Here is a 17,979-nt window from a genome sequence, read left to right on the forward strand (position 1 = left end):
GGGTGGGGCTTTCTCAGCTAAGAAATTAGAGTATCTTTTCGTGAGTTTCCAAGTGACAGGTGCTTGACATAACGTTTTCTCGCTTTATTTTTATAATCTTCCCAAAAACCTTACAAAATAGATAGCACAGGTTCTGTTTTCCAAATGAGGACTCTGAAGCTTTAGAAAGACCAAAGTCATTTTCTGAGAATACGCTGTTAATGAAAGACAAAACGGGATTCAAACCCGGGTCCATCTGGCTCTTGGGTTTCATACAACCCACATGTGGTGGGGATGACTCCCACCTGCTGTACTGTAGGCAGACTGTGGTCAGAGAATCCACCCCAGCCTGATTCCACCCTCTCTGGCAGCGTCCCGCTGAGTGCACCCGCTCCCCTCTCTGAGCTGGCTCTCCTGATCCTCACGATGGAGAAATAAGCATCCCTATCCAACAGGGAGTTTTAATACCAAATAAGACAAATAGGTAATGTGGAGACATTACCTTGTAAATGTGTATAAAATTATATTAAATGTGTGTTATATCTGCCAAAGCTGTAAATAGATTGCTAGTACCACCATGGATGCTGAGAGCCTGGATTACTCAAGCATTGACCGTCTCGAAGGCAGGGAGTTAGGCCTTTCACACACACTACTTCACATCACCTTTCTGAGGCACTTACCGCTTTTATTCACATTTTACAGAGGAGGAAATTGAGGCTGGATCACAAAGCTAATAAGAAAGATAGAGTTATGTTATGACATTGTCATAGTACATCTTTCAGATAAGTAGTGTCCCCACATTACCAGTGAGGAAACTGAAAGTTAGCAACTATCAGAATGAGAATTTGAAACCAGGTCCTTCTTAAGCTAAATCCCATGTTCTTTCCTTTGTGCTCCAATACATTTAACCAAGGGTTTTAAGCTGTTTGGGCTGCTATTTAAAAAAAAAAAAAAAAAGCCATAGACGAGGTGGCTTATAAACAACAGAAATGCATTCCTCACAGTTCTGGAGGTTGGGAAGTCCATGATCAAGGCACCGGCAGACGTGGTGTCTGCTCAGAGCACCTTCCTGATGCACAGACGTCATCTAATAGCTCATCTAACAGCTCTGACTTCCCACTGCAGAAGGGGACAAGAGAGCTTTGTAATGGGCGCTGATCCCATCCCAGAGGGCTCCCCCCTTGTGACCTAATCACCTCCCAAAGTTCCCAAGTCCAAATTTTGGGGGTAGGTTTCAACACGTGAATTTCAGGGGGTGGGGAATGGGGCCACAGTTCAGTCTGGCACAAAAGAAGCAAAACAGACCCTGTTTTCTATGTTTGGACCCCACAGAAAAGCTTCGTTATGGTTTGTGATGATTCCTTGGTCTCGGTAAGCTCTTGCTGTCTGCCAAGGAAAACCCACTGTAGCGGCTCAAAGCTTCATAGTTCTTGTTACACTAAAGGTCGCATTATGCTTCACACGGAGACGGTAATGGGATCATGCATCTCACATTCATTCACTCACTCGCTCAAGGACAATCTCTTCCACACCTACCATGTGCCACACCCTCTCATCCTGACATGAAAAGCCTGTCACTCTCCTCACACCAGACGTATAATACCTGACCCTTCTCTCAAGATCCGTTACCCTATGATGTTCTCCTTTTATATCATTTATCTTTCTTTTTTGTGCTAAGGTTCATAAAGTACCTTATTTCCCTTAACAGACTTTGAGCTTCTTGAGCATGGCTTCTCTGGATATCTTCATAATAAGAGACATATATATTTATACACATACATACTATAAATTTTGAATAAATCCATGGATAAATAAATGTCTACATCCTCAAAAGAATGAACGAATGGCTTCTGCACAATTTTCTATAAACGTCTGGCTTACTAAGGTTAACGTTTTTATTTAAACAAAAAGACTATAAGTTCAGTAACTTTATAATTAAAATAATACATTCCAATTATTTTATTGCAAATAGGAAAAATTCTTATAGGAACCCCCCAGAATCTTAAGGTACATGTAGGAACCCACAAAATCTTGGTATTGCCTCCTCTCTCTCGAGTCCATTGTTATTACTGGGCTCTGTTTATGGGTTTTCTCAAGGCCATTTCAGTTGGAGGGCTAAGCAGTTACCACAGAACTATAAAACAGAGACTTTGATCTCTATTCCAGGAAAGAGGAACCATAGGATTGGAAATAAAAAATGATGTTTTCATGACTTATAAACATGGGGAGTAATATTGAGACAATCCTCCACTGAAAATAAAGATAGGAATAATAGGGAGTTCCCATCGTGGCACAGTGGTTAACGAATCCGACTGGGAACCATGAGGTTGCGGGTTCGGTCCCTGCCCTTGCTCAGTGGGTTAACGATCCGGCGTTGCCGTGAGCTGTGGTGTAGGTCGCAGACGCGGCTTGGATCCCGCGTTGCTGTGGCTCTGGCGTAGGCCGGTGGTTACAGCTCCGATTCGACCCCTAGCCTGGGAACCTCCATATGCCGCAGGAGCGGCTCAAAGAAATAGCAAAAAGACAAAAAAAAAAAAAAAAAAAAAAATAGGAATAATAGTATACGGGAAAAAAGAAGCTGAAAGGATAGGATCACAGAATCGAAAGGGTTTATCTGCCCACCTTTGCACCTGACAGTAGTTAGAGTGGACAGTGATGTGTCCAGAGTCCCTACCTGGCTAGCCTCAGACTCAGGGCAGGAGCCTGCTTTTCTGATTTCAGAGCTCTTTTATGAAAGAAGTGAGGTTTTATGCTATTGAAAATTTAGGCTGAAAATCACACTTAAGACCCACTTCTGCATGCCTGAGAAAAAGTTTAGGAACTTTCTCTGTCCTAGGGCAATTCTGTGTTTGTTTGAGTACAGCCATCATTAGGCTTATGTAACTAATATTTGTCAGGGCCGCCCACATGCTTTTGATATAAATACTGCTGCTTCCACTCACCTGTCAGCATCTCTGTAGTTTTTTTTAAGTGCTACAGAGCAAAGCAGTGCATTCTTACCTAACAATGTCTTCATAATTCTAGATCCAGGCTGCAGTTTTCAGAGTGTTCCTTTCTGCAACAAGAAAAGGGAAAAAAACAGCATAGGGGCTCAGAGCTGGAATTTTAAGTGCAGTTGGTTGGGATTTTCTCCCTCCAGTGTAAAAAATACCAGTTGCCATAAAGGCAGGCACTTTTACAGACCAGCCGTATGTTGCAGGTCTACAGGAGAAAAAAATTTGCTCAAAGTTCCCGTCATGGCTCAGCGGTTAATGAGCCCGACTAATATCCATGGGGATGTGGGTTTGATCCCTGGCCTCGCTCAGTGAGTTAAGGATCCAGTGTTGTTGTAGCTGTGGCATAGGCCTGTGGCTACAGCTCCGATTAGACCCCTAGCCTGGGAACCTCCATGTACCACCGGTGCAGACTTAAAAAGATGAAAAGACAAAAAAAGAAAAAAAACTGCTGTAGAAACGCAAATTAACAAAAATTTGCTAAGAAACCCTACTTTTCTTAGTTGTGACCATTGCAAGCTACATCTCTTTACTCTTCTCCCCTGCCACATTGTTCTAGAACACTGCTAAGTAAAATGCCAGCCAAGAGCAAATAGGATCATGTGTATCACTTTCTGTTTGAAGCTGGCCTTTTTCAGGTTTCTTTCTAGCTGTCTTTTATTTTCAAAGATAGTGGGGCAGAGGAAGAGAGAGAATCAGTTAGGACAAAACTTCCCAAGAAGGCAAAATAACAACAAATCTAATGATGACCTGCTGTGAAGAAAAAGTTGTAACGTATTAAAGGGTATTTTCAACACAAGAGTAAGAGCCAGACTTCACTGAGTTGGAGGCAGAGGAGAGCACACTGCTCCTTTGGGGTGAGAGAAGGGGGTGTGGGTGGTGGGGCTGCCTCTGTGACTCGACGTGGACAAAGCCGAGGGTGAAAAGGCCCCTCGGCGAGGAGCGTTCCCCAACTCCTGCCGAACGGGGGTGATTAATTCTGCATCACACTCAATTTGTGAAAAGAGCCCTTGAAAAAAATTGGGACAGTTTGCTTGTGCAAACTGTCAAAATGATGAATGAAATAGGTGTGTACCAACAGGGAGGGAGGGGCAGATTGCTGACATAAACGTATTGGCCTCCACATTTCAGTTCTTCCTAAAACCCCGGGCCGTGGAGTCAGAACCGAGAACGGCCAGCTGGATGCTTTGGTTCATTTTCTTAACTGCATGTGTAATCTTCAGACAATAATAAAATAGATTATAGAAAAACTGAGATAATCTAATTTCTTCATAAATTGTCTTCCTTTATCAGCTCAATAATACATAACCGTGCTAATGGGTATTTATAGTGTGTCCCATGCAAAATGGCCTTTGGGTTCTTAACCTAATATAATAAACAGATAATTCAAATAAAAAGACAGCACGGGCCAGTGGGAACAAGCAAGGCAAAGAGGCCCAGAAAGGCAAAAATCCATACTCCACTTAAATATATTAATAAAACAAAGGCGGGCCTGCTCTCTTTTCTAATGAATGAAAAATGCATTTCATTTAATCTGTTTAGTTTGAGAAATTATTTACTTTTCTTTCCCTCACCCTGGCACTCTGGCTACTCCTGGAATTGATCATCTCTGGCGACTGCCGAGCGCTGTGATAAATGGAGGCGGGAGCATGAGGCCAGCTTGCATCTCCGGGAGACACAGGTGCTTTTCATCTTTCACTAGGTGGCCTCTAAAGACTCCGGTCCCCCATGGGGCCTCCCCATTGCCCTGTGGGGAGGTGACCAGTATTAATATTTTTAATATCTTGGTTTATGAACCACACAGGCCATATATGACTGCAGGGTGCTTGTGAAAGATTCAAATAAAATCATCTAAAATCTCCTTTCATTCACTTTCCTTCCCAAACTAACCTCTACCACCATCTTGCTCTCCAGGGTTCTCACCTGAAACAGTTGAGTGCCTCTTATTCCATTCTTTTTCTGCCCACGTGTGTGCGCATACTCACCTACACACATAGGCAGGGTGTTATTTCTGCATGAACGGGGGGGGGGGGGAGAGAAAGATGTGCGTGGTGTGGTTTTTGTTTTCCGTCATAATGTGGCTTGCAGCTCCTTCAAGTGTCAGTGTCTACATACTGACCTTATTTTATTTAGCACCTTCAGCGTATTCTGTAGTATGGCTATCTCACAGTTGATTTAATCATTCTAGCGTTAATGATCATTTTGGCTGCCCAACAAGTATTTTTTAACTATAATTAGAAGGAACCGAGACGCAATAAATTCAGTCCCCAGACAGAGGGCAAAGCAGTAGCATAGCCAAGAAACCGTTAACATTAAGCATAACCGCTTTAAGAAGTCTTAATGGAGTTCGCACTGTGATACAGTGGGTTAAGGATCTGGCATTGTCTCTACAGCAGCTCAGGTTGCTGCTGAGGCTCAGGCGCCATCCCTGGCCAGGCACAGTGGATTACGAATCTGGTGTTGCCTCACCTGTGGTATAGGTCACAGCTGCAGCTTGGATTTGATCCTTGGCCCAGTAACTTCCATTTGCTGTGGGTGCAGCCAAAAAAAAAAAAAAAAAAAAGAAAGAAAGCTTGACAAAGACTGTCTTAGTCTTACAATGAGTAATAGGAAAAACAATTTATGATTTCATCTCTTTAGAACTGGATGTGGAAACCCCATTCGGGAAGCATCTCAATAAGAAGAACTAGTTGCTTCAGAATGTGTTGGCTAACATATTCATCCAGGTTGCAGAACTCAAGGACGCACAACGTTTAATTATTATGCAATGCTGTATGCTCAGCCTGCACCCTCATGAACAACCTCCCTCTTTGGAAAGGAAAAAACCCCTTGCAGAGAGACTCTGGGCCCTAGGTGGATAGTTGGATAGATAGATAGGTAGATAAATGGATAGATAGATAGATAGATAGGTCATTTTTGTTCATATTCCATCCACAAGAAATGGATTTGGGGTCTAAAGAAATGCAGGTTGTATTTGAGGTGTGTCTTCCACTTGTGCTTGGGGTGCCTATCCAGGTTGTGGCACGGGAACTTCTGATGGAAGAGTCTGGAACTCTGAGAATAAAATAGATAAGTAGCTTTTCTTATTTCATTTTCTGGGATCCATTTTCATTTTGTTTCATTTTTCTAAAAACAGCACGGATCCCCTTCCTACTGATCCCTTAACGCCTTGACCTGGTGCACAAGCTCTTAAAGAGAAGCCCAGGCTGTGGGGAACGTGAGGATGGGCTGGAGCTTCGGCCCAGGCCCTCGAGACTGGACATGGCTGAGTTTGTCTGGTGGTTCATGCCAGGAATGATGTAACAGGTCCCACACACACAGAACTCCCTAACCCCATCACGTCGTTCCGGAGTGGTCCCCTAAAACACCTGGATCTGTCAGATCTCAAAAATGTGTGGGCTGAGTCCTGTAAAAGAAATGCCTCCATTACGACAAAAGTTGAGAACTTTCATCATTTTACTGAGGATGATTTTCTGTTTAACAAAGCCATTTAAAGGTACCTGAAATATTTTTGGCCTCTGTTAGCAGCTACAGAATTCTGAAAGCCATGCTTTGTACAGGTAACTGACTTCAGAGCGGTTTTATTTTTGGCAACAGAGGAGGAGTGAGGGTTGGGAAGCACAGATCACAGACACATAGCCTATTGTTTGGGACATTTGTTCTAGCGTTGACCAGACCCTTCCTCCTGGACGAAATGCAGAGGTGGGAAGCTTCTGTCCCTTCACAGTGAGTGTCCCTCACCATTAGAAAGATGAAAGGGAGTCAAAGTAAATACGCTTTTCCTCTGTTCAAAGCCCCGTTTTCTTCTTTTTCTGCCTGAAGCACTTCTCCGGAGCCCATTCAGTGCCCCTCCATTGCCCCTCGCACCAAAGCTGCCCAGCATCACCTGTAAGTCAATTACAGAAGGAAAAACACACAAAGCCACTACAAGGAGCCAAAAGTATAAAAGGCTGGGTGAACCCTCAGAACACTGACACACAGCTAAGCCACAAGAAAGTAAGGACAGAGATGAATTCTGTTTGAAAGAATAAGGGTCAGTAAGTGGAGGAAGCTCAGATGTGACTATTTTTCAAGTAAGGATGATTGGGACTGGATTTGAAATTGACAGTTTTTTGGTGGTTTTTTTTTTTTTTTTTAATGAGTGCTTTGGTTTCATATTCTTAGGTGAATATTTGTAGCATGTTTCTTAAAAAGTTAAAATAACAGAAAATAAGTCAATGTTGTTTGTTTTACCCCAAATGCCACCATTAACATTCCCAGATAAAACAATGTACCTACTGGGCAGAGGAAGGACAGGACAGGTGAGCCCCAGTGAGAAGGGTATTAAATGCAGCCAGTTGGTTTTTATTTCCATAGGGAGCAAAGTGAGTTAAAGGGAGGGCTGAGGGTTTGAAAGAGTAATTTAAATTAGGCACTACACAAAGTGGAAAGAGAGAGGATAGCAGTATTCATCACCTCATAGGACACAGAACCAGCCTCTTGGCCTCCATTCTGCCTCCCTGCTTCTCTCCCTCCCTGACTCACCCCGTCCACTCTCAGGATGCTGCCAGAGTGACCCTTCCTTGGGATCCTTCCTCCGCTGATGTCCCTCCCCTGCTGGACACCCTGCAGGGTCTTCCTGACTCAGAGAAGAGCCAGGCTGGCCCCACAGCCCTGTCTGCACCTCCTGGCCATCCCTCGGGCCACACCTCCCCCTGCTTCCCCCTCCTCACTTCACTCTGGCCACACAGCCCCCCGGCTCCTCCTGGGAGCTCCCATGCCCAGCCCCTCCTCTGCTCGTCACTTCCATCTGTAGAGTTCCTCCTCCAGCCATTCAGTTCTCTCCATGCCTTGGCTCAGAGGTCCTTTCTCCTTGCAGGACTTTCCAGCCTGCCTTACGTTTCTGCAAAGTAGCGATCATCCTCTGACACAGTCTATACGTTGCTGATTAATTCATCGTCTCCGTTCTCACTCTGAAATGCAGACTCCATGAGGACAGGGAATCTGTGTGTCTTTTGTTTGCTCTTTAGTTCCAGAGCCAAGAACAGTCTTCATGTAAAGTAAGCATTCAATAAATTCAATGTGTTCCGTTCAGTTCTTTGAATCAGCAAGGAACGTGATCATCAGAGGGAACCAGAGATTGAGAGGAAACTGAAAAGCAGCTCCTTTGGGTGTGTGTATGGCAGGGGCGGGGGGAGTGACACACTTAGGGATTATTATTTGTCCTGGGATTAATAGTCTCAGTGCCCTTCCAGCCAGCAACTGGCCAGGAAATACATAGACTCTAAGCTGGTGATCTTCCTGACTGTTCATTCGATAAATTCCTGCACAAACCTGGAGAGAATAAACAAGATGTTTAGCCTTGAAACACAGTCTGTGTTTTTTCCCTACATAAATTTGATCTGTTAATTAAATCGTTTCATTATCTGGTGGTGAGCTTGCAGGCTGGCTGGAGATGGGGGAAGAGAAGGCCGGCCACTGAAGGCAATATTTCATGGTTGGAGATGAAGGCCAGCCCCCTTGTCCAGAGGTGTCTCCTTGGGGAGGAAGTGCAGGAAACAGCAGTGGGCAGTGGTGGGTAGGAGTATGCGAAAAAGAGGAGAATTAAAAGGCCTCTCTCCTGTGGTTTCCTCTAGATATGACTATATGAAACTCAAAACATGAAAAACTAAGCCTCTATTTTAGCAGACCCAAACTACTAATTGTCACATGCCATTTGCCAAACACAGAGTTGAGGAAAGAAGGAAGGAAGAAAGGAAGGAAGGAAAGAGAAAGAGAAAGAGAAAGGAAGAAAGAAAGAAGCCAAGAGAAAGGAAGAGAGAGACAGAGGAAGAGGGGAGGGGACCAGGAGAGGGAGGAAGCAATAAAAGAAAAGAAGTGTTCCTCAACATAATCTCATTGTAGTAATTGACGCACGACCGCCGCCCCCACCACCAGCTTTCTTGGACACTGATACCTCTGGCTGAGGGGAAACATCTGGCACGTGTGGCTTGATTCTGCAATTACCATAATCTCCACCCTCGGGAGGTCAAGGCTGGTGAGATGGATTCGTGAACAAGCCTTTGGGTCTCTGGAGAAGAGGGTTCAAATCCCAAGCTTAGGTCATAAGAAAAGATGAAGGGGGTTGGTCTAATGGTTCATCCCCCTTTGGGAGCAGTGAGAGGCACAGCTAGTTATGATTATTAACCTTGTTCAGAAGGGGCACAGCCAGGAACGCGCTGAATTGATTCTCATCCAGAGAAACTGGCAACAACCCACAGGCTCCTGACTCTGAATTCACTCTGGGCCTTTCCAAACACCATGTGAATTTTTTCTAAAGAAATCACAGTGTGACTGTTTGCTCACTGGCAGAGAGAAGCCTGCTATTTTGTAGAAGTGCCCATTTGGGCTCAAGTAATTTAATGGAGATAAAGTAGTCTGCGATTATCAGCACACTATGAAAATAGGGACAGATCTGTTTTCTTGCCTTCTCTCTCGACAGGTGTATTTCTACTGGATTTGCCGGGATCCAGGAGCCTTCGCGTGGTTTGCTGATCTCTTACTCTCACTAGAAACACGGATGAGTGAGCAAGGGAAAACTCACTTTCTGAGTTACCATGTATTTCTTACTGGCTGGGATGAAAATCAGGTATTGATAAGACTGAGAATAAGCAGTATTCTTTAATGAAAGAGCAAAGAGAAGAGAAACAGTTTCAATAATAAACTATATAGTTATCTGGTAGCTTGAAAGTATTATTTTTATGTTCTTTCAAAGAAAAGAGAGTAAAATAAAACCAGATTAGAGAGAGCTATTCAAATTGTAGAATAAAAGGACCTACAGTTAACTTGCCAAGGAATAGAAAAGAAGATTGGGAAAGAGTTTGGTTAATGGAAGACAATCCCAAATTTGAAAACCCAAGAAAAAATCGTGTCGCTAAAAGCAGCATTTGTCATTCCAGTAACATCAAGCTGATATCATGGATTGGCTGTAGTGTCTTGTAGAGCTCCTAACCGGTTCTGATTCTATGCTGTTCAGAGTTAAACAGAAAAAATTCCCAGGTGTTGACATCCAATATTTTGTATTAGAAAGTATGTGAGCTCCTACAGAAAATAATTACTATGGGTACATGATTTATCTAGAGATTTATTTTTCCTAAGGCATTCTTAGAGATTGTGTGCACATATGTTTATTCACCCAAGAGCAAAATGATCTTCTGTTGTGTCAGGGGTTCTGCAGTGTCCTGTATTAATGACATATTAACGTTGAGTTTACCAAGAGAATTTATATCAAAATACTGCACTGTGGGAGTATTTCTGTGTTGATAATATTGAATAATAACTATTAAATTTTAAATCTTTTTTAACTCCTTAAATATGGAAGCTAACAGTGATTACTAGGTTATGAAATTTATGTTCTATGAAATTTATGCACTTCTCTGACAGCTACTACAGATATTTACTTTAAGGAAAGTGTGTTTGAGCTAAAGAGGTTTGTATTAGTCACTAAATTTACAAATGAATGCCCTTCTATGAGCTCCTGAACTAGCTAGCTAGCTTGTTTCTCTCTCATTCCCTCTCTCTCTCTCTCTCTCACACGGCACACACACACACACACACACACACACGCACACGCACACACACACACACACACACTCACAGATTGGCCCTATAGAACATCATTTCTGCAAATGAATAAGATTTGGCTTGAAATTTAGGAGCAAAATGATTTTGAGGGGTCTTATTTGTAGTCAGCCTTAAATGTTTATTCCTCTGGGATGATTCGAAATAGAGATTTCTTGGAAACTGGACTTGAATCATCTTAATGAATTAAATAGTGTTAATTATATTTTCCAAACAAACATTTTTTTTTCTTATTCACATGGGAATTTGGACAAATGATCCGTTTGGTGAAGTATAAACACAGCCTTTGTCTTCTGCTTTCTGGTCCTTTGCTTGCTTTCTGCTTCTATGGTAACTGGATCCTGAATGTCCACCTAGGCCATCCCAGTCATTAGGAAGATGTGAGACCTAGGCACTGTTTGATTTTGTGACAACACAGCTCTGCCCCATCCCATCTCTGCCACTTCCAAATGTATGCTATGAGATATACTTTTCTTCTGAACACAAGTGAATTAAAATAGATACGTTCTTAGATTTTTGCCATGACATGTTGGAAATTTCTGAGATGCTTAGATTTCAGGACAAAATAATTGGTACATGCTGTCAGCAAGGAATCAAGAGGCTGTTTTAGAAATGGCCAATTGTTAAATTCAATTCAACAACCTCAAAGTGGCAGAATGACAAGAACAGAAGGGACAGATGGGAAAGGTATTGTGAAGGGCAGATCAACAGGGTTTGGAGATTAATTGAACATTGGGCTGAGAAATATGGAGCAAACATAATTCCAAATGTTTGAACATCAGTGATTGGTAGCTGGACAGTACCACTGATGGAAGTAGGGAAAGCTCTTTTTTCCTATTGAATGGTTCCCAGACTTCTTCTTAGCAAACACTTCCAGGCCCCTCCCGACCTGACAGCAACCAACTTGTTCTGTCGAATTCCTGTCATTGTCCTCTGGCACCAAAGCCACCAGACAAAGCGTGTTCTCTAGTTGTGCCAAGGACTTTCTTGCTTCCATCTCCTCTCATGGTTTCCTTTCCCTGATATGTCACCTAATGCCCTCTGTCCCCACCACACACACTCACTGCCTGCTGCACAGAATCATCCTTTAGAGCCCCTTTAAGCCCCCTCCAAGGCCTTCCCCACTTCTCTCAGTCAGGGTCACTCAGGGCTTCGCCAGACTAACTTACTTACCTCTCCAGGGCACTCTGCTTCTGTCTCGAGTAAAGAAGGGTGGTGACCTGACCCGGGTCACGATAGTGGTGCACATGGACTGTCCCTCCCTTCCCTGACCAGTCCCTCTCAGAGATGTGCTCTCTCTCCTTTGTATCACTCCTTTCATAGCACACTGTCTACCTATGGAAATCACTTAACCCCTACAAAGTCACAAGTTATCTGAAAAGTGGGTGATTCATTTTTAAACCTGATGATCAATTCGAAGGAACAGAAGGAATTCTACATTAAAAAAAAAAAAAATAGGAGTTCCCGTGGTGGCGCAGTGGTTAACGAATCCGACTAGGAACCATGAGGTTGCGGGTTCGGTCCCTGCCCTTGCTCAGTGGGTTAACGATCCGGTGTTGCCGTGAGCTGTGGTGTAGGTCGCAGACGCGGCTCGGATCCCACGTTGCCGTGGCTCTGGCGTAGGCTGGTGGCTACAGCTCCGATTCGACCCCTAGCCTGGGAACCTCCATATGCCACGGGAGCGGCCCAAGAAATAGCCAAAAAAAAAATATATATATATATATATATATATATGTTTGGCGTGTTCCCATTGTGGCACAGTGGAAACAAATCCAAGTAGTATCCATGAGGATGTGGGTTCAATCCCTGGCCTCTCTCAGTATGTTAGGATCCGGCATTGCTGTGAGCTGTGGTGTAGGCAGACATGGCCCAGCTCCTGAGCTGCTGTAGCTGTGGCATAGGCCAGCAGCCATAGCTCTGACACTGACCCCGAGCCTGGAAACTTCCATATGCCCTGGGTGTGGCCCTGAAAAGACAAAAAACAAAAACAAAAATATGCACTTGGGAAGTTTTGAGATCCAGAACTCTACTCAAGCAGGAAGACAGACTTAGGAGAGAAAGTTTGAATTCATCTCTGTAGATGATGCCGATTGGGTTGTTAGAACGGAAGCTCTCTGGGAAATAGTGCTCGGCAAGAGGTGCAAAGAGCTGAGCTAGAGACTGGAAAGGCAGCTCCATACCGAGACAGGAGAATATGATAAGAAAATAAAATCCAGTGTTTCTTTCTTGAAGAAGAACCAAAGAGAAGTGGAAGAATTAGGATTTTGTAATACAAATAGAATCGAGAAGAAGCAATGTTCAGCCACATGATGGAGAAGCCCAGGAGAATTAGGCCGGAGTTGGTCATTAGATTAAATCTATGAATGAGCATAGTTACTTCCTCCTTTATTTAGAAGTAGGTTCCTTTTTTTCCCCCTAAATGTCATCTGATACTACAATTTTTACTTTAGGCCTTTCACATAGCTTTACACTGGGATGAAAATACTGATGTGATTACGGGATTAAAGCAGAAAACCTTCTATGGAAGACCGAACTGGAATAACGAGTTCCGGCGGGTAGCCTACAGTCACCCCAGGTAAGGCAGCTGGCTCTCTTCTGCCTGCTGGGAGCCTCCTCAGAGAGATGGGCTCCATTGCTGCTGGAATGCAAAGCCCTTGGGCACAAGCTGGTTAATCTGCAGCGGTGGGCACTTCGTTTAGAGATAAAACTTCGACCTTAGAAAAAGTAGTCATGAGATAGTCCAGGAACCACACACCTCTGCTTGATCAGCTTATAGCATCTGACAATTGTCAACACCATTGAAATTTTCACACTTAAGCTCAACTGAAGATGGTATTTCTTAAACTCCCTGTGCCTTCAAGAACTCTTTGGTGAACACAACTGATCTCTAATTACTCAACTGGGGAATTCACTTGTGCCAAATTGTAAACTGTACCTAGCATTTCCAGCAAAGCAGACAAAAAATACTCTAAACCCAAGCAGGGATTTGGGCAGTGGTTAGGACCCAGAATCTGGAGTCTGAGTGCCTGGCTGTAAATCCTGGCTCTGCCATTGCCACCAGTTTACCTTGAACTGTTACCTTGAGCAGACCCGGCACTGACCTAGTCTGCTTCTCTGCAAACTGCAAATAAAAAATCTGTGTACCTCCTAGGTTTCTGTGAGGACTAAATGTGTGAGAAGTTGTAAATTACCTAAAAGAGCGCTTCGAGTTGAGTAAAGTTAGTGGCTATCCCCATTATTACTATTATTTTATTTATCACTGGTACTATTATCAGTATATGATAAACTCAAAGGTAGAGGAGGGAAGAGTATTTGCTCTGAGACCATAAGATTGGAGTGGAGGCTGTGCGTTCTGATTCTAGAAGATACTGGCTATGCGACCTTAGACAAGGGGTTTATCTGAGACTTTGGGCCCCATGGGAGATTCTGTACATTCACAGTGTTGTTTTAGTCATTTAAAAAGTGCATAGTATATTGAAGAGCTTCATAAAGTGCAAAGCACCAATGAAAAGTTATTATTAGATATCTGCTCGATCCATCTTTGTTTTGAAAATCTCATCGTCTACAGTTCTTGAAAGGAGCGTGTCCTAATACTGTCTTTGTTTAAGAAATAGTTTACACATTTGAGGAAAGACCTAAAGTAAGCAAGGGAGTTTGCCCTGCGGACAACTGGGAAAGAGCAAAAAGGCAGTGCATGCTAAGGCCCTGAGGCAGGAGATACTGTTCCTGGCATCCAGGAGGCCAGTGAGGTTGGAACACAAGGATTGAAAGGGAGCATTGCAGGAGAAGGTGTTCAGGAGAGATAAGCGGGGTACAATTACAGGTCATTTTATTTGGATTTCACTCTGAGCAGCAAAGCCACTTGGAGGCTTGAGCAGAAGAGTGACAGGATCTGCCCGTCTTACGTTTAATTGGATCCCCCTGGCTGTAGTGGCTTGTAAGGGACATTGGTCGGAAATGAAAAGGCCAGCAAGGAGGAGAAGGGGTGGCTTGGGTGAAGGTGCTGAGAAACAATTGGATTCTGGATAATTTTTGAGAGTAGACCTGACATGACTTGCTGCTGGCTTGGATAGGAGACACGGCACAAGCTAGACTGAAGTTAGACGAGAACCAAGATGAGAACCATTGTAAGAGGAGTGGTTGGCAGGTGTAGGATGTCAGGAGTTCAGTTTCTTGACAGGTTTAGCTCTAAGATGCCTGTTATACATCCAAGTGGAGATATCAATTAGGCTGATGAATATGAGTTGAAACTTCAGGGGAGAAGTTCAGACTGGAGGTACATGCTTGGGAGGTGTGAGCATATAAATTGTGCTTAGAGCCATGAAACCAGATGAGATGAGTAAAGAAGCAAATATAGATCAACAAGAGTTCCAAGAGCCATGATACTTGAAGGGTAGGAAAATATATTCTCTATTTGCAGGTTGTGGAGTTCAATATATATTATTCATTGCTATTTTATACATCATGTCATTCAGGTCTTCTATAAGGACCCATTTTCAATCCACTTTATCAGTATTAAACCATTAAAATTAAAAAAAAAAAAGAAATCTACTAAGGCATCTCTGACTAACTTCTCATTTGCTGTGATTTCTCCATTGTCTTAGCACTCTCCCCCCAGTTCTGGCATTTCGGCTTTGTGGTCTTCCTTCACAGGGGGTACTGCTTCATTAAGCTTTAGTTCCCTGGTACTTTTTCTGCTCTGCAGAATACTCTTCTGGTGAATATTATTCATCTTTTGGTTAGTTTGGTTGCTCTGTTTTACACTTTTTCTTATCTAGGTAGAAAACCAACAAAACGTTACAAGCTTCTACGTTACAATCATGTTGCTGTTTTCTCCTTTTGTAAAAAAAAAAAAATCTATTCATCTGATAAATGTTTTATCCTCAGTTTTCAATTATCATGGCTTAAATGTTCCCACTTTGCAAGCTTTTGACATGGACACATATATCTTGGTTTTTAAGTTTTTATAGGTAAGACTGCTCTTTTCTGTGGCTGTCCCTTATTGATGCCTCACGTTGTATTTGTGTATTTGTGTTACATATGAGGTTTGCAGCTCAGTGGGAAAGTCTTTCAAACCAAACCATTTAATTATCTCCTCCGTGCTCTGGGAAAGGTGTGAGCCAGAAACACAGCGTCAGGAGCCGGAGAGCAGAACTGAGTTTGCACAAACTCTGCCTCCAGAATGATATTGATTCCTGCTGAGAAGCAAGTCTGTCTGATTTTGCAGAGAGTGAAGTGTAGAGAACTGTTGGAAGGTGGGAAAACTATGTAGCTGTCACTTTCCTCGTTGCCCTTGTGAGGGGTATGTTTATTCCTTTTCAAAAGCCGTAATCAAAAGTGTAGTGCATACATGAACTTAAAGCCCAGTTGAATTGTTCAGCACGATAGCTATGAAAACTCTCTCCTCCTGATGGATAACTTCATTTCTTCCGGAGTAGAAGCAGGCCACCCCCCAAGGTTTGGGTATCACTGAATCAAGCCTCTTCATCACACTTCCTAAGCTCCCAATTCTAACAATAGTGTATTTGTAATAGCCTTAGACTCTAGAGCAGTTCAACTTACTACATAACATCAACTATCATGTAATTAATATTAGACACATGTAGGCAAAGATCAATTATCATTTTATCCATGGAATGCCAGGTCTCCGAGAGAAGGTAAAGAGCTTAGCACCATTCTCCAAAAGACTTTTTAAATGACCTCCTTAAAATAATTTTGTTTTCTGCTGTGTAAAAGAAGATTTATACTTAATGAAGCTTTTAATGAAGAAATCTCGGAAAGAGAATGCCAATAGAATCTAATTTTTAAACAAGAAAATCTAATATTGAGAAGTATTTCAATATCCTGGCCTTTGTCCAGATATAAATAAAACACACAATTCAGTTATTGTTCTGCACAAAGGACAAAGTCTCATTAATTTTCCTCAAGATGGTTATTAAAGAGATAAACAGTATGTTTTCCCCTGATTATGTCAAGGATGTATTTGTTCCCAAGCCTCTTTGGCTGTACTTACAGGACAGGTCTGTCCTGTCATTAGCTCATATCTTTTGGCAAAGATAGGATAGAAAGAATTGGTGGATTTGTTATGGCCTCAGAAAAGTTTCTTTAAAAAAAAAAAAAAAAAGAGGTTCTTTGTTCTTGATGTCTTTGAAGTAGGCTCTCAACCATTTCTATTCATCAGCACGAAGCCAAGGATTCTTAGGGCTTACTCTTTTAAAAACATTTACCTGTTCACTTAAAGCTGGAGTTTGTTCTTGTTCTAAGAAGGAGTTAAATCAAAAGGATAAAGGGAAGAGGGGCAAAAACATTTTTTTAACAGAACTAAAAATAAAGCTTGAAGGGAAGCAGATCAAAGAGAATAGTGCAAGCTATAAAGGAACCAGAAAATTGCAAAAATAACAGTAATAGAGAAACAAATTGATGGGCATCAAATTGAATACAAATAAGGAAAGGGGAAAAAATTAAAAAGAGATCAAAGACTGAGAGTAGAAAACAGGAAAGTGTATTCTGTTGTTTTTATTTGCAATTAATGTTCATAATTGTGTCAGCTATATTACAAAAACACAAGTTTTAAAAGAGGCACAATAAATAGTAAGTGGGTATGTAACAAGTAAGCCTTTCATCCATACGGCCAAACTGACATGCATGTGACAATTGTTGTACATTGCTTGTTAAACAAGCACAGAAAATTACTCTAAACACAAAAACAATGGAAATTATTCTCCCAATTAAAATAAAATAGTCTAGTTAAATATGTGCATTGATATCTATGTCTTACTAATCTTTCGAAATACAGGTCTTATACGAAAACGGAAGCTATATTTTGTTTTTTGTAAATGTTCTCAGTATGTTCCCAAGCTTTAGGCAGATATTCAGAAAATCAGGAAATTGTTGCCAAGAAGGTAGACAGGATGAAAATAAATATATCTTTGTCGCATCTAGCTCCTTATTGATAAACACACATTGTGCATGTACTCAACCTTCTGGATTTGTAGATCAGTTGTTTTAATTAATTGAATAAGATGATATTCCATAAGACTTCAATCTTTGATCTTTCGTTTCACATAATATTTATAGTTTTCCACTTTTGACTTATCTACTAATAACTTCATCATGCCTTGTAGGCATAAAAATTTATGTAATTAATTACCATAAAAACTTTGAAGATTTGGCCATTTTTTTCATAACTTCAGTAGAAGTGTTTCTTTTATCTTGAGGGGAAAATAAAGAATAGCAGAGTACTACCATTTGTTAGAACAGTACAACCCAACCCAGCAATGACGGCAAGTGCCGACTCACCATGTGATTGGGGCTTCTCATTTGTGCCGCATGAGTGTATTTTAGACCACCCATTGTTTTCAGAGATGTAAAAATACCTTTATACTAAACTGGGTAAATGTGTCCATCT

At 42.1% G+C, this 17,979-nt stretch overlaps 1 protein-coding gene across 1 annotated transcript in view; it reads left to right on the top strand.

The window, feature by feature from the left end:
- NOX3 (NADPH oxidase 3) overlaps nucleotides 1–17,979 on the top strand; it is a 54,938-nt gene that overhangs the window by 32,437 nt on the left and 4,522 nt on the right. Inside the window, exons 11-12 of the mRNA XM_047769314.1 lie at nucleotides 9,433–9,579; nucleotides 13,022–13,146. Coding sequence (XP_047625270.1) covers nucleotides 9,433–9,579; nucleotides 13,022–13,146 — 272 coding nt within the window. The remainder of the gene's footprint in view (nucleotides 1–9,432; nucleotides 9,580–13,021; nucleotides 13,147–17,979) is intronic.

This window comes from Phacochoerus africanus, chromosome 2 (genome assembly GCF_016906955.1).
Source record: "Phacochoerus africanus isolate WHEZ1 chromosome 2, ROS_Pafr_v1, whole genome shotgun sequence".
Taxonomy (NCBI): Eukaryota; Metazoa; Chordata; class Mammalia; order Artiodactyla; family Suidae; genus Phacochoerus; species Phacochoerus africanus.